General features: G+C 42.3%; 1 protein-coding gene across 7 annotated transcripts in view; it reads right to left on the reverse strand.

Annotated features, from left to right (window-relative positions):
- supt3h (SPT3 homolog, SAGA and STAGA complex component) overlaps positions 1-15080 on the reverse strand; it is a 90724-nt gene that overhangs the window by 2170 nt on the left and 73474 nt on the right. For all 7 annotated transcript variants that reach the window (XM_048975509.1, XM_048975508.1, XM_048975514.1 and 4 more), the window contains 5 exons: positions 11703-11778; positions 10567-10679; positions 9904-10014; positions 9108-9281; positions 8031-8141 (listed from right to left, as the gene is read on the reverse strand). In XM_048975509.1, the coding sequence (XP_048831466.1) occupies positions 8031-8141; positions 9108-9281; positions 9904-10014; positions 10567-10679; positions 11703-11778 (585 nt within the window). The remainder of the gene's footprint in view (positions 1-8030; positions 8142-9107; positions 9282-9903; positions 10015-10566; positions 10680-11702; positions 11779-15080) is intronic.

A 15080-nucleotide genomic window follows, 5' to 3' on the forward strand; every position in this document is an offset into this window, starting at 1 on the left:
TGAATTTCTGCCTTGGTAAGTTTATAATATGTGGATTTTGCACAGGAAGCAACAGGGATCTGTCTCGAGGAACAGCCCCCTCCTTGTTCAGGGATATATTTTAATTTAGACTACAGTCACATTAACCCCCCCCTCCCCCCCGACATTAATTATTTATACTTTGCAAGAGGAAAAAGAAGAAAAAAAAAAAAAAACAAATTACTCTCATATGTGCAATTCTTTCCGCAGAGGAAGCAGAAACTATCCTCAAATACATTTTCCTAAAATACATCGCACATCTGTAAATGAAGGCTGGGCTTTCAAGTGGCGCTACAATAGGGAATGCAGGAACACACTCGCCGGAGAGGCCCCTGAGATCAAAGGGTGCCCCAGTCGAAAAAACAGAGGGCCACGACACAGAATGACACAAGGATACGACATAAAACAGCAGCAGCTTTCAATTAGGCGGAAATATGGCGATGGACGATTTTAGCGTAAGCTATGTCTATTTTTTCATAATTTATTTAATGACGATCTAAGCATCCACCGTCCCATGCAGCCATCCACCCACCCACCCACACACATACGTTATATGGTGAGGTCAAGGGTTCAGGGGCTATCCTGGGAACCACAATGTGGATGACGGGGAATTGTTATGGGATTCTTAGACCGTTGCCGACCACCGATGTACAAACAGCAGCAGATCAAGGCTGAAAATACAGCCGGCGGATCAACACTCAACACCGAGGGCTCGTAGATGGAAAAACTGAGAGGAAAAGTCCGGACACTGACTACATCCACATCAGAAACATCAAGCTGGATTCATGCCTATTCATAGAGGAAAAAAAGTACAGATTAAAGATGCATACTGCTGAAGGGAACACGTAAAGGACTGTCACTGCACAAAACGTCACTAAACGTCACTGCACAAAACTGGCTGCAGCTGTATAAGGTTATATTCCTGCATGTTCATTAGACTTTCCCATCATCTTCGGTTTTTTCGTACAGTTATCCATTACAAGGAAGTGTGGAACCCCCCACCCCCCAAGACAAAAGAAATCGAAAGAGAATTTAACACCGCGAACAGCCACAAAGTCACAAACCAGCATGCAGTGGGAATTTCACAGCGCTACCCACAGTAACGCCCATTAGGTGGTGCGGGCAGGCCAGGAATAACCCGGAAATCAGCGACCCTGAAGAGAGGGGTAGAAGACCTTGGTGTACTTGTCATTAAACTATTGGTCAATGGCTGCGGGGGGACAATGGGGCGTGGGGGACAACAAAATGCCAGATTTCCTGACAAAAACAGCACAATAAAAAGGGTACTGTGGTAGGGTTAGGGTTAGGGTTACTACTTAGTGCCTTAGAGTCTCACTACTTCTACATGCACCTCTCAAGCTGCATGTAAAGTATATTTAGAACACATCACAATGCAAAGCCTCATCAGTCTGCGCAGTTATGGACAAACAAGATGACAAGGTGACGCTGTTTTTAAGCTGTTCGTTCGTTTGTAAGCCTCTTGGATTCTTCAGCACTGGACACGGCTGTTGCAAATGAAATGGCAGGACAATAACATACAAGTACTATACACACAGTGCACTCTATGTATTATTAATGTTAACTGTTAAATCAATATTTTTAAAGGTATTGACAATCTGAGCCAAATTAAATGATGTTGAGGGCACTTTAAAGGACCCCCGCCCCCCAAAAAAAAGGAAAGTTGTTCATGTGAGAAGCAAAGAAGTATGTTGCATCACTGACAGGAAGCAGGGAGGGAGGAAGAAACCAGTGAGGCCCAGAAGAAAGATGCTTATCACTGAAGGGGGCCGCTGTACCCCACCATGTGGCGAGCACGAGCACACGGCAAAGGGGGCACGGATACCAAGATTGAAATCCTACGATCTTACACATACAGTGCGCCCCATACAAAGCGTCTCTGTTTTAAACCTTCTGGAGGTCACGAGCCTTAAAACCTTTACTCTGAGTGGGGCTGAAAGAATTACAGCTGCATATGCGATTGGCAGGTCGCAGGTTGAAATGGCCGGGTTTCACCGTGGGCCCTTGAGCAGGGCACTTAACCCCCCAACGGGATTTTCTGACCAAGTCTTCTCAATCGGATGTCATTTTGGATGAAACATCTGCTAAATATGAAAGATGTGATGTAAAACAGAGAAATCTGGATAAGATTCCATACAAACTTGATCATGCTTGTATGTATTATGTTAAGACCTACGGTAACAACACAAAACTACAACCTTACATCCAAAGATGTGTACTGTATATAATATGAATCTTTGTTACACGATAAAAAAAAAAATCAAGTGCTTATTCGTTATGGCTGAAATCACTAAATTAACAATGAATGTGCTTTGTTGGTTTGGTATAAGGTGTAGCATCTCTATATTCCGTTTTATATGCATAAGATAATCATCTGGTCAACTGCCTTGAACTATAAAACCAGGAACAATAAATATTAGAATAAAATAAAATTAAATGCATGTTTCAGTAACTCATCTTCCTAGTATGATGCATATTGACAGTATTACTGCTTTCAATAAAATATGTAGTTTATATTAATCTCTGACTGGGGCAACAGGACAGACAAAGGCTGTGTAGTTATGTAGGAAACGGGAACTGACATCCTGGCATGATCAATCAAACACAGAAGTCAGTGGGGTGTGTCGGGGGGAGGAGTAAGGACGAGTTTGACGGGGGTGGGGGGCATTAAGAGGATAACACGCAGCAAAAATGTTGCAGCGACTCATCCGAATACCAAAGAGAGAAGACGACTGTGGAAAACTGGCATGGAAATGCACTTATGCGGCAGCGATAATGGAAATAAACACGGTTCACGTTCCTGCATATTCATGAAAGGGGGGGGGGGGTTGCAAGCTACCAGATGTGCAGATGAGAGTCAATGAGGCATGTGTGCGGGAGTCACGTTTCACTCAGAGAGCAGACTGCCAACTTCCACCGACGACCGACGGGGATAAACACGACGAAGGGGAGAGACACCAGTAGTCTGGGGTCCTTCTGGAACTGATCCAGGACCAGCTAATCGGAGCTTAGGGTCAGGAGCTCTCCATTAACTATACTGTCTTTCACATGGCTGTGAATTACATTTGGTTTAAAAAATTGCCCCCTGAGGAAGTATGAGATATCCACTGATGAAGTATCAAAATAAATAATGCATATTGTCGCAGGTAATACATTCATGACACTGTCATAAACGTGTTGCATATCCATGTCACGTCATGTCAACTTGTAATTGCTGCCAGGAATGTAGAGAATTGGGCAGGAGTTTTAGGCAGTCAAAGAAAACTTGCTGTTTATCCAGGTAGAAAGATTTGCTCAAGAAAAGAAATGAGCATTAGAACAAACTCAAATTTACAGTAACACAAAAAAAATCTTTTGTTTTCTAAAGTTTCTCATATCTAGTTGGACGGCTAGATGGTCATCCAAATCTCTCCTCAGGGGCACCTCAGCCATTCCACGTATTTGTTAAATTTCACATCAGCTCAATTAATTAACATAATAAGTAAAATAACTTAATGTTACTGAATAACCAATCAAGGTGGGCCAGTGGTCGAGTGAAAAAATACATTGATATATTGGATAGTTGCTACAAATACTAGGATGTGTTTGGAAATGCCCAAGCCGACACACTTCGACAGACATAATAGTTTTACACCAACATGAAGATCATTTAAACATCATTGACTGTCTAATTTTTTTACCCTGTCATAAGCATGACACAGAAAACCACTGAAGCTGAATGTGATGCTCAACACATTTCTCTAACCGTCCATGACATCGAGTGTGATGCCAATGTCACAACGTCACGTTATGTCACGTCAGAAATGACTAACTCTTCTGATGCTATCGATGGTCAGGTTGCCAAGCGATGAAGAAGCTTTTACAGCCAGAGAGGGGAGACCTAAGGCTCTGAAATCCACAGCGGGTGGAATTATCACGTGCCATCAATCAGACACTGGTTTAACCTATTCTCCTTGGTTACTTTGTTATTTCCCATTGGGTTAAATTGGGCAGTGACTGACAAGAGCACAGTAAATCCCTCTAGCCACACGCTAAGGCTCTCTCTCACGTCACTACTTACGCCAACGGTGACTTGAGAACTTATTTTAAACTTTAAATTTCCAGCTCCTCAGAGTGACGGGGGTGTAGCATGACTGTAATGTCTTATGGTGAGGAAATGCCTTATTGACAGTGGTGGGGAAGATGACATGTCCGTCTGCTTTCGGCATCAACATCGTATTATTAGCATAGCAAAGCTCTGCTGTTTTTTTCTGTAGAATGAGTTGATGTAACGGCGTGGAAAATTCTATGGTAAATAAGGACCACGGATACATTAATGATGCCTGGAGGTGTATAGAATGTAAGCAGGTTATTAAATGGAAAATTCAGTGCATATGACACTGAGAAAAAAAAAAACAGTATTTTCTATTATTTATAACTAAAGTTGGCTTTCTCTGGGCGATTATAGAATTTTAGAAAAGAAAAGAAAAATGTTCCTTTTGGTCTACTTTTGGTCATCTTCTGCTCTACTTTTGGTCCATTCAACATAATAATTTATTGTAGCCTGGAGGCAGTTTAATAAATGTTGAAAATAGACAAAATACAAAAAAGCGAGGCCTCCTCCAGTCGCCAGAAGTTCTCTCCCTATTCATATTCATATTAAAGTCTCGACGGTCCGTGCATCTGGAAAATCCATCCATAGATTAACACCAAGGTTCAGAAGAAAAACATCAAAACCAGGAAATTTTTTTTTTTTTTAAAGTACCGGGAAGGATGTTTTGAGTGGCAAGTTAGAAAGTAACCAATGAGCTAATTTTCTCGGTCAAGGGCACCACAGCTAATCAGTAGAAAGAGTCGGGGGAAATCTATAAGGCAAGATCAACCATATACGGCTCCTTTTTTGCTTTCTCCTCTCTCCGAGTAGCACAAGGCATTAAGATATGAAGAACGGAAGGCAATAAACACTCAAAATACCACTCTGGCTCTTGGCGTCACTGGCAATAAAAGCCATGTTAACTGAGGCAACGGAAACCACAAATACGGTTAGACACACAGCATTTGTGGCCAATATGAAACACTCATATCTATTAACACCACTTATTACACTCTTGGTTTTCTAAAGACATGGAATATTACCAGTCATGTCTTAGTGCTTTATAATAATGCTGTAATATTGCTTTATAATAATTAAAATATTGCACATTTATATTTGCTTTACCACCACATTTCACAGTTCCACACACACACACACACACACACACACACAGAATGGGCTTTTTAATCGCACAAAAAAATCAGAACGTGTAATTGTGGTGAAATGTGTTACATCTGTACTCTGTCTTCTGTTTAGTCTGGCAAAACAGAAAATAATAAACTGTATATAAGCTAATTTAACTAATCCAGTTGCCGCCACGAGGATTCCTTGCTATACTGTTATTAAACAAATTGTTCTGTGTCTATTCATAATTGACTCTTGCAGTCTTCCCTATTAATTATCCCTGAGATTTCTTATAAAAATTTACTCAGCTGAGAGGAGAAATTAAAATTGTATTTTCAGCACAATTTACAGTCATACCAAATTACTAAGTATAGTTATTAAAGATAAATACGTGATATTTAATACTTACATTTGTGTAAAGTTATACTCATTTCATTGCTACTGCTGTGCCTGGAAACTATCAGGCAGCACAGGGCATTAGCCTGGGGTACACCCTGGACGGGACGCCAGTCCATCACAAGGCTGGGGTACACCCTGGACGGGACGCCAGTCCATCACAAGGCTGGGGTACACCCTGGACGGGACGCCAGTCCATCACAAGGCTGGGGTACACCCTGGACGGGACGCCAGTCCATCACAAGGCTGGGGTACACCCTGGACGGGACGCCAGTCCATCACAAGGCTGGGGTACACCCTGGACGGGACGCCAGTCAATCACAAGGCTGGGGTACACCCTGGACGGGACGCCAGTCCATCACAAGGCTGGGGTACACCCTGGACGGGACGCCAGTCCATCACAAGGCTGGGGTACACCCTGGACGGGACGCCAGTCCATCACAAGGCTGGGGTACACCCTGGACAGGATGCCAGTCCATGACAGGGCACAAGGCTGGGGTACACCCTGGACGGGACGCCAGTCCATCACAAGGCTGGGGCACACCCTGGATAGCACCCGGGACGGCATACTAGTCAATTGCAGAGGTTAAAGCTGGGTACACCCCGAACGGGATGCCTGTCCATCACAGGACACAAACAAACACTCACACACATTCACATGCCATGGGAAACTCAGGGCTGCCACTTAACCTTGTACTCCTCGCATTAGTCTTTGGACTGCAGGAGGAATCAGAGGATCTGGATAGACTCACTCAACACAGAGAGGAGAAGCCTCTTAAATACAGAGTACAGGTAAGACCCAGACCTCCAACTCTGTGCCAGTGTGCCACCCTGCTACAAAAATATCTACGCTTAAATTAACCAGCGCATAAGTCTCCTAACAAATCAATTACACCAGTTAAAAAAAACACACACACTTCATATGAGCCACTGGATGTATCAGCTGCTGCCCAGATTTCCCTGCTCGTTTCCTGCCTGCACCGGCAGCGGCCAGCTCCCCGCAGCAGACCTCCTGCTATCATCACCGCTTTCTCCACCCTTCACTGTGTTGCTGCTGCCCAGTGCCCCCTCCTCGTCTTCCCTGCTGATAAACCGCTATGCTTTAAGACTCAGTTAAAACTATATCAACCTTTACACCTTAAGAATACCGTTAACTCTGTGTCCTAGTTTTTTTTGTGCATCCTACCTGCCAAATTATTTATTTTTGGTCGCATGTCCCCGCGACCCAGTAGGATAAGCGGTTTGGAAAATGGATGGATGGATGGATGGTCGCACGTCACAAGATTTCTGGCGCCTCTGTTTTCCCCACAACTCATTCCCTAAGACCTCTAATGGCTCCATCTTATTAGCATTAGCATCCCCATCCAGTTCTACTCTTCAACCATTCATGCCCACATTTTTGTCACTACCTTCTTCCTACCATCAATGACACTAGTTCCACCTCTTTGCTCCAGCTCTCAAGTAGTGGAATTCCATAATTACTTATCACCCGGACAATTTCATTTAGGGTACTTTTGTAAACTACTCATTAATGACAACAGTCTGATGAGCTAATTAACCATCTTTGTAGTTATCTAGCCTGTGCTGAATTGCTAAGCCCAAACCCAAGTTCACTCCAGTATAGTCTTTTCCACAACCAGAAACCCCCTTTATTTTCTTGTGCTCCCCTTGTACTGAGGCCAACATGGCTTATGTTTTCATAGCGTCCCTCCCAGTTTTGTTAGTGATATCCCCAAAGAAAGCCTTCTTTCCTTCATCCTAAACCTGTGTGACGCTTCACTTAGCCATCTCACCTGAACAAATAAGATCTTATTCTAGATTGTTATAGACATTCACCTATCCACACCACTGTTGAATGTCATACCTATTCCGCATAATCCGCCTTTAATACGGCTGGGAAAATCAAATAAGGAGGGCGGAATTTGTTTAAGATTAGCTAAACCGTCGCAGCATCAGATATAACTAATATGAGACAATGGAGAATAGCAGATTATTTCCCCTGTCATATGGAGTTTTGCTCTGGGACAATTTGGAAAATCGTTTTAAACAGGTGAGATGAGGAATGTCCCAAAGCTAACTGGCTGACAATCAATCAAATATGTTTCATAAAAATTACACAACGTGCTAATCAAATTAAACTTGGATGCAATTTGTAATTGTGAACATTAAAAGAAAAAAAAAGTTAATATTATATAAATAAATCCTGTGCTTTTCCAAGACAAACAGAAAAGAGCTCTTACCGTCTAATAGCATTATGCACGTTTTATGCAGAAAATTACACTAACCGCAAATTGCTCTCAACAATTCAAATATGTTAGAGTTCGACCACTTTAAAATGGGGTTCAGTAAGATTATAAATATAACCGTTTTTTTTTTTTTTTACAGCTCTGTTATTACGTACTGAGAAGGGGGAGAGTGGGCCAATCTTATGGCTGTAGCGCCGGATAGCTTCTCTGATGTGGGCAGGCTGGATGGCACCACTTTGAGCCTCCATACCGCAGGCTGCCGCGCTCTGCAACAGACAAACACCAGAGATGGTTCCTAAATCAAAAACACAGCCCTCTGCTCTGCGCGAGGGGGTCCCTCACTCGCGCGCATACACACAAACACAGCCAGACTCATGCACGGGAGCGTGTGTGAGAAACGGCAACTGGACCGTGAGCGTGCACATGTTAGCGGGCGGGCTAAACGTGCAAAAAAAGTCTGCAATGATGAAAAAAGGATCAAGTGCGCTGTCTGCACAGAATTATGCATGAGATTAAATTTGCATACATTGAAGGGAGAAGAAAGAAGCGAAATATACAAGATTCCTGTGATATCCAGCGTTGCCGTTATTTCCTCATTATTAGCCAACTCACATCCGGAAAACATCGGGTAATGTTCAGATAATTATATCTTTCTAAACATATTGCAGGGGAAAAAAAACTCTTGTGATAAAAAAGTAATAATTTTGGAGCCTGGGCACTACTTACATATAGGGTATCACAAGGAAGTGGAACCAAAGTATCTAACCCATATGTGACTACACAAGTTAGCCCTGTCAAAATCGGGTCAGTGCAGATAAACATCTGGGCAACTAGAGCAGTCGCCTCCTCTGAGAGCTGTTGCGATGACGTCTACGGCGCCGTAATTCGATTAAGTTATTCCACTTTGATAATTTGAACAAAAAAGTTAATTCTCTGCTAGTTTATTACATTACTATCGTACATCTAAGACTCTAATCGATTAACAAATAAAACCGACTGTGTGCAGTTTCTAAACCGTGGAAGCACTTTCGTTATCTGAGAAAACAAGAACATGTAAACCGATATTGTACGTTATTTAAGGATAAATGAGCATCAGTATGCAAGTCAGGGATTTTAGGTAAGACATTAACATAAAAAACAGTTTAAAAAGTTTAAAACAACATGTGGTCATCAAAAAGTAGCAAAAGAGAAGTTCTTATTGAAGGACGAGATTGTATTAATAGATTCCAAACCTTTTTACGCTTCCTTTGCTTGACTTTGCTGCTCCCATCTTGGACCAGTCCCCCATTGCCTTGGGGCATGGAGTAGAGCTTTCCCTGGTGACCACCAGTGAGCGGCGCGTTGGGGGTGGATGGGGGGGTATTTTCTGGGGAATCTGGGTTGCTCTTCACAGTGACAGACTGTCCCTGGTGAAGAAACTACCCAGTCAGTCAATTGATCACTCCAATGATTTCTGATTTCGTTCCCCCATCTTTATAACCTCATGGACCACACCGACGAAAAACCAGACAAGGTCTGGGAGCAGATTCGCAAAAAAGAGCGGCGGCTCTCAATTATCTTATTTACAAAACAATGGACTTGGTCATAATAGTAAAAAGAAATTTTAAACCCCAGAGAAACTGCCTTTAGTACAAACCACCAGGACACAATCTCCAACTGTTCTAGAACCCGCAGGGTCAATCGGCCACGGCAACCTACAGATCGTACCCGTCTAGGGGACACTAAGACCGATCCTACACAGTCTGGATGAGAAACAGCCCTGGGGTTCTGGCCACAGAACTCACAAGGACCTCAACCCACAGCGGCCTTGACTCGATTTGACCCAGGGAAAAAAGAAGCGGTTTTACGGTTTCAGTGACAGTGAAGAACCCCGAAAGAAGAGTTCCACGCAACACACCACCACCTACCGCAAACTTGGCTGGGCTGTAAACAGTGGGGATTTAATATTTTCCAGGGGACGCACATGTTGAATAATGCATGATGCCATCCAGACAAGCGACTCAGAAGACCGGGGAGGGGTGGCAATACCTCGCATGCGGGATTGTGGTACTGGATGAAGGTGGCCGAAATGGCGTGGCTGAATGGGTCTCCGGTTTTAGGGGTCATGTCTTGTTTAACCAGCAGTGCCAGGTCTACTAACTGAAACAGGAGATGAGAAATAGGAGGACAAAACGTGTAAATTCATTATACAGGCTCCCAGTGTTTATCCCAGTAATGCTTTTGACATAATAGTGGTTTCAAGTGGGCAACAGACTTCTGGGAAATTCAAAATTCTCAAAATATAACAAACTGATTCAGTAACATAAGGCATGCTTGCCAAGAGAAAAAAAGAAATGAGATATATTTGTGAAGTGTCATGATCAGTTCCTCAAAAATATGCTATATATCGGTAATTCCTTCCACAATATTGTGATTTTATTTGATGGTTTACTTTTCTAATAAAAATTAGATTACTAAGATGCTTTTGTGCCTTCCCTGTCAAAATATTATCTTTTAATATCAAAATATTATCAAATTAGCCTCTCCCCAATCCTTCAGATTTTCATAACTTCTTTTCCATGTCATTAGGAATCACCGGTAAGTACAGCTAATCTCAAATTAACCTTTTAAGTTCACAGAGGAAATTAAAGCACCGTGACTGTAGGGGGTCCCCCCCAGGGTGCAGCAGGGGCAGCCGTAATGTGGTTTTACCTGAGCCACAGTCTCGTATGCCAAATATGACAGGATTTCCATGGAAACCACGTTGGGCTTCACCTCCATGGTACTGCAGTCCAGCCACTCGCGGAATTTGGAAGCTTTTTTGGCTGAAAACCCACAAAGTAGAATTCATTCATGAGAAATGGCCAGAGAACAGAACTATCAGTATTGTGTACAATATTTAGAAAATTACTCTCTATGGTTGCTACAGGGTATAATCAAATTTCAGAAGGACCAAAAGCAGACCTGGGATTTATAATATGGTTTTACAGTGATATGCAATAATAACGAACTGTCCTTAAAACAAGCACCACCTTTCGAAAAAACAATTCAACAGACAACACCTATCGAAAGCCAATGTTAAAACACCAACCAAACCAAAAATAAGCACAGGTAGCTACTTGTGAATAGTATCCATGCAAAAAAATTTTAAAAGCCATAAAATTTCCTCATCTCGAAAGGTTGATCACACATGACGCATAATTCAAAAGTATTAGAGTATCTGCTGACGTACAGTAACCTCTCCCACATAGCTACGGTTAACGACAAACTGTAATACCAGCTTCCGTCGGTGGATCAGAGCAGACAACGTGATTTTTTTTAACGTACTTGCACTTCCTTTTAATTGTGTTTTTAATTTCTGACCTTCAGCACGGATGCCATGCTTTCAGCCTCCCACAGGAGGAATACGGGGGGGCCCCGCGATCAGACTCGTAAATTTACATCCTGTCACCGGGACGGCACCTCCCCCAGACGGGCTGGCAAGGTTTGTCAGCGTGTCATTACGGCAGGAATGTGGCTATGCGGCCCGGCGTGGCTGTGTCGTGGGGGCCCAGCCAGGCCCCAGACGAGGCCCTCTCAGGAACGCATCCGGCGCTATAGCTCAGCTGAGATATTCACGCTGGGCGTCGTGCTGATGCATGATAATCCATTAAACAGCCCAGATGTTACCATACTTTCGCCTCCAGGGTCCTTATTCTATACAGCACTGGAATCCTGTTTAAACTGACAGCTATACATTTTATATATTTTAATGAATTAAAGTCTACATATAATTGCAAAAACTATAACAGTATTCTGACGCAAAGTGTAACCCGATTCAGACTTTTCCTGTCTGGCAAAATACTTACAGAAGCTGAGCTGCCGGCTTTCGCAGAATTCGCCGTACTGAGCGGGGTCCATCATCCTGGTCTGCTTTTCAATTCTCTGCATGTCAGCGAGGGGGGGGGGGAGTTTGGCAACCAAAATTACATGATCATAATCACATTTAGAACCTCAAGAGACAGGTAGTGTTTTGCGAAGCATCATTATATTAAAACAGGTTTCCTGTAAAACACATATAAGCATGCACGATTGTCATTTAATAAAAGGATATTACGCAATATAAGCATGTGATAAGCATTTATCCATAAATATATCATTTATTATGTCACAATGGATGGACACATTGGCACTGGGACATTATACAACAAAATACAAATGAACATCAAAATTTGAAATGACTTTACAGTTATTAGTAGCAAAGTAGCAAATGATAGAGCTCAATTTTACCACAAAGGAATGACAAGGAAACCTAACATTTGCTGCCTGATGCTGCTAAATGGAGTCCAGTGGAAGCATCTGCGTCTGGCCCATCGGACCGCACCCCTTTGCCAGCAGGAGCGGCAGTGACACCTCAAAGCTAAGAAGGTCTTATTTTAAGATAAAAAGACTGTGGGATCTGGGCTATCAATGTCACAGCACCCCTGGTGGTATCACCCTCACTCCTGGGCTTTCGTCCCATCTGGGCCATATGCTGGCAAATTTGTCAGTTGGCCAGTTCGCATTTGCACCGGAAACACTCCAGGGCGCTTAAATCTCATCAGTGCCTCCCCCCTCCATCCCAGAGGACAAACCGGACCATTCAAGTCACACTCAAGTCCCCAGGATTCCACCTCTGACAAGTGTGGCCCGGGAGGAACCAACAGGCAGATACGGATCAGCACTGGCTCTTATTTTACGCCACTGGATTTCAGTCCAACTACAAGACAAAATAAAATAAATTACGAAAACTCCTTAAAACTTAGTACGGCAACATCCATCTTAGCTATATAAAAATAAACTATTGAATTTAAAAAGGTTAATATACACTACCAATTTTGGCCACTTCTCATACCTACATGTTTGCGAGGAGCGTAATATAAGTAGTATTAGCACTTTACTAGGGTCCAGACCACCAGTTAGGTGTAGATGCAGCAACACAAGAATCATCACAGTCAATCTGCTGACGTGCATTGGAAGTACAGATGGGTGGTTGAGGGGCAGGAGGTCATGTGTCATGTGAACAGCACTAATAAAAGCCTCTTTTTACCTAAATCTTTTACTCTTATAAAAACATTAAGATGGTACTGAAGTCCGGCAATTTAACCAGTTAAACAGGGTGAAAAACAGAGGCACACACCCATCGTAGAGAGAAGCTATCGATGGAACTTTTCATCTGCGATCTGGGTGACAGGAGAATGACGTCAAAAATCGTCTACCGGCTAACTCTTTTTCAAATAACAATAAAACAAAAAAATCAACTCCAGCCATAACATTTTATCTTGAGCAATTCTGATGATAAATGCGAGCTTTTGGGTTATGATGTTAACAAAACAAACGATTATACCGAAGACTCATGTTGCGGTCCATACAGGGTTTTTCTGAGAGGTTTTCATCTTTCCTTTCGTAATATCATACGGATAGCCACAAAAAATAAAGTATTAAGATTTATGAGTAATTTCCTTAGGAAGCATGACCTGCTACTGTCCTATTCCAAAACTCACAGTCATGGAGTTTTATTTTTAAATTCTTCTGAGAAATACAAGCTTCGCTGCAACAGCAAAATCACCACCTACAGCATAGTAACTCAAACCATCACTGTCACTTTTACGTATTTTTTTTTTTCTTCAAGTTAGTGTTTCGCACCACAGTTCTGCACTAGATAAGCAGTATGAATGGATGGATGTTAGCGTTTTATCTGCATTTCTGTTTATTGGTTCCCACCTGGGAAAGATAAACTACTAGTTTATTATTATTATTATTATTATTATTATTCTTAAGTAGTGCAATAATTCGTAAGAATGTGACCTTAAACCCTTTAAAAAGTACTTAATTTATATGTTAAACTGAGCTAAATATAATAGAGCATTTAAAAATATTACTTCTCCCAAGACCAGGATTATATTACTGCAGAAATTTAATAGGAACGATACTAGGAAAACAGCTAAGCAGGGCTACCACTGATGGTAATCCTGTTACCTTCCTGCAGCTGTTTTTTTTCTCAATGCATGTATAGCATAGTGATGATATTTAAATTGAAGACAGCTATAAATCTGGGATATTTCATGTCCTTTACTCCAATGAAGCAGAGGTCTTTTTCCATTGAACTTTTCTACAAAGTCTGCCCGAAAACTGAACAAACAATAAAATAAAATCTATAATTTGATGGGTGCCCAGGCTGTGCATCACAGAGATTCAAAAATAAGAGCTCTTCCCAACGATTAAATACCTCAGCAAAGAATGTCCCAGTTTAAAGAAGTTCTTCATGACCAAGAAAGGAAGCCTGTGAGGTTTTTTTTTACTCCTCATTCTAGGATCAAATAAATCTTTTAAGCACTGAAATGCAATTGAGGAACTTTTGGCTCTCGGGAGAATACAAAACTAAGGCAAAAAAAGCTACAAACTGGCACCTCCCACAACATTTTCTTTATTTGCATTTAATCGGCATCGTGGCTAGTGTTAAGGGTGCCTCTCTCTCGCTCATTTACACGGTATGACGATGGCGGTGGTGGCCTGCTCTCCTTCTGGATGCAGGTTCCTTACCCTCGTTAGTATTCAGCCTGGGATGTGCCCTACAATTCTTGTCTGTGATTAATGCCAAAAATAAAGGGGGGGGGGGGGGGGCTCGCATTGGGCTGGAGCCGTGTGCTGTTTTGCGGGTGTCTGCAAAATATATATCCCCCAGAGTCCCAGAATAGCATCCATTCAAGACTCGCTGTCAACATGGCGTTACAACAAACACAATGCCGATCCCACACAGGATGACAAAGAGCCTTCTAAACATTTCCATCTGAACACGCCGGAGAAAGTCACAGAAAATAACAGACTGTCTGAGATCTTACTGCGTCCAAGAAAAGATTGATGGTTTGCCTGAGGAAACAGAGTCCAAACTGCTGACAAAAGCCCATCCTTGTCTAATCCGCAGCAATAAAAATGATTCTTCAGGCCTGAAATGTAAGGCCGCCATAAGCTGGAAAACAATTCCCATTCATCCGATATCGTAAACAGAAGATGGGAGTCTAATTACTCTGCTGTCGCTGCCACTACAATTCATTACTGTATTACATACCTAAAAATATAACAACAATATAACAAGTAGCCAGTGCTACAGTGATTACTCCCAAGAGAACAGTTTCCACTGAGACAAGCAAGTTCTTCTGGTAAACGTCTATTTTTCCAATTATTAATATTATTCTTAATAATACATC

The sequence above is a fragment of the Brienomyrus brachyistius genome, chromosome 14 (genome assembly GCF_023856365.1).
Source record: "Brienomyrus brachyistius isolate T26 chromosome 14, BBRACH_0.4, whole genome shotgun sequence".
Classification (NCBI taxonomy): Eukaryota; Metazoa; Chordata; class Actinopteri; order Osteoglossiformes; family Mormyridae; genus Brienomyrus; species Brienomyrus brachyistius.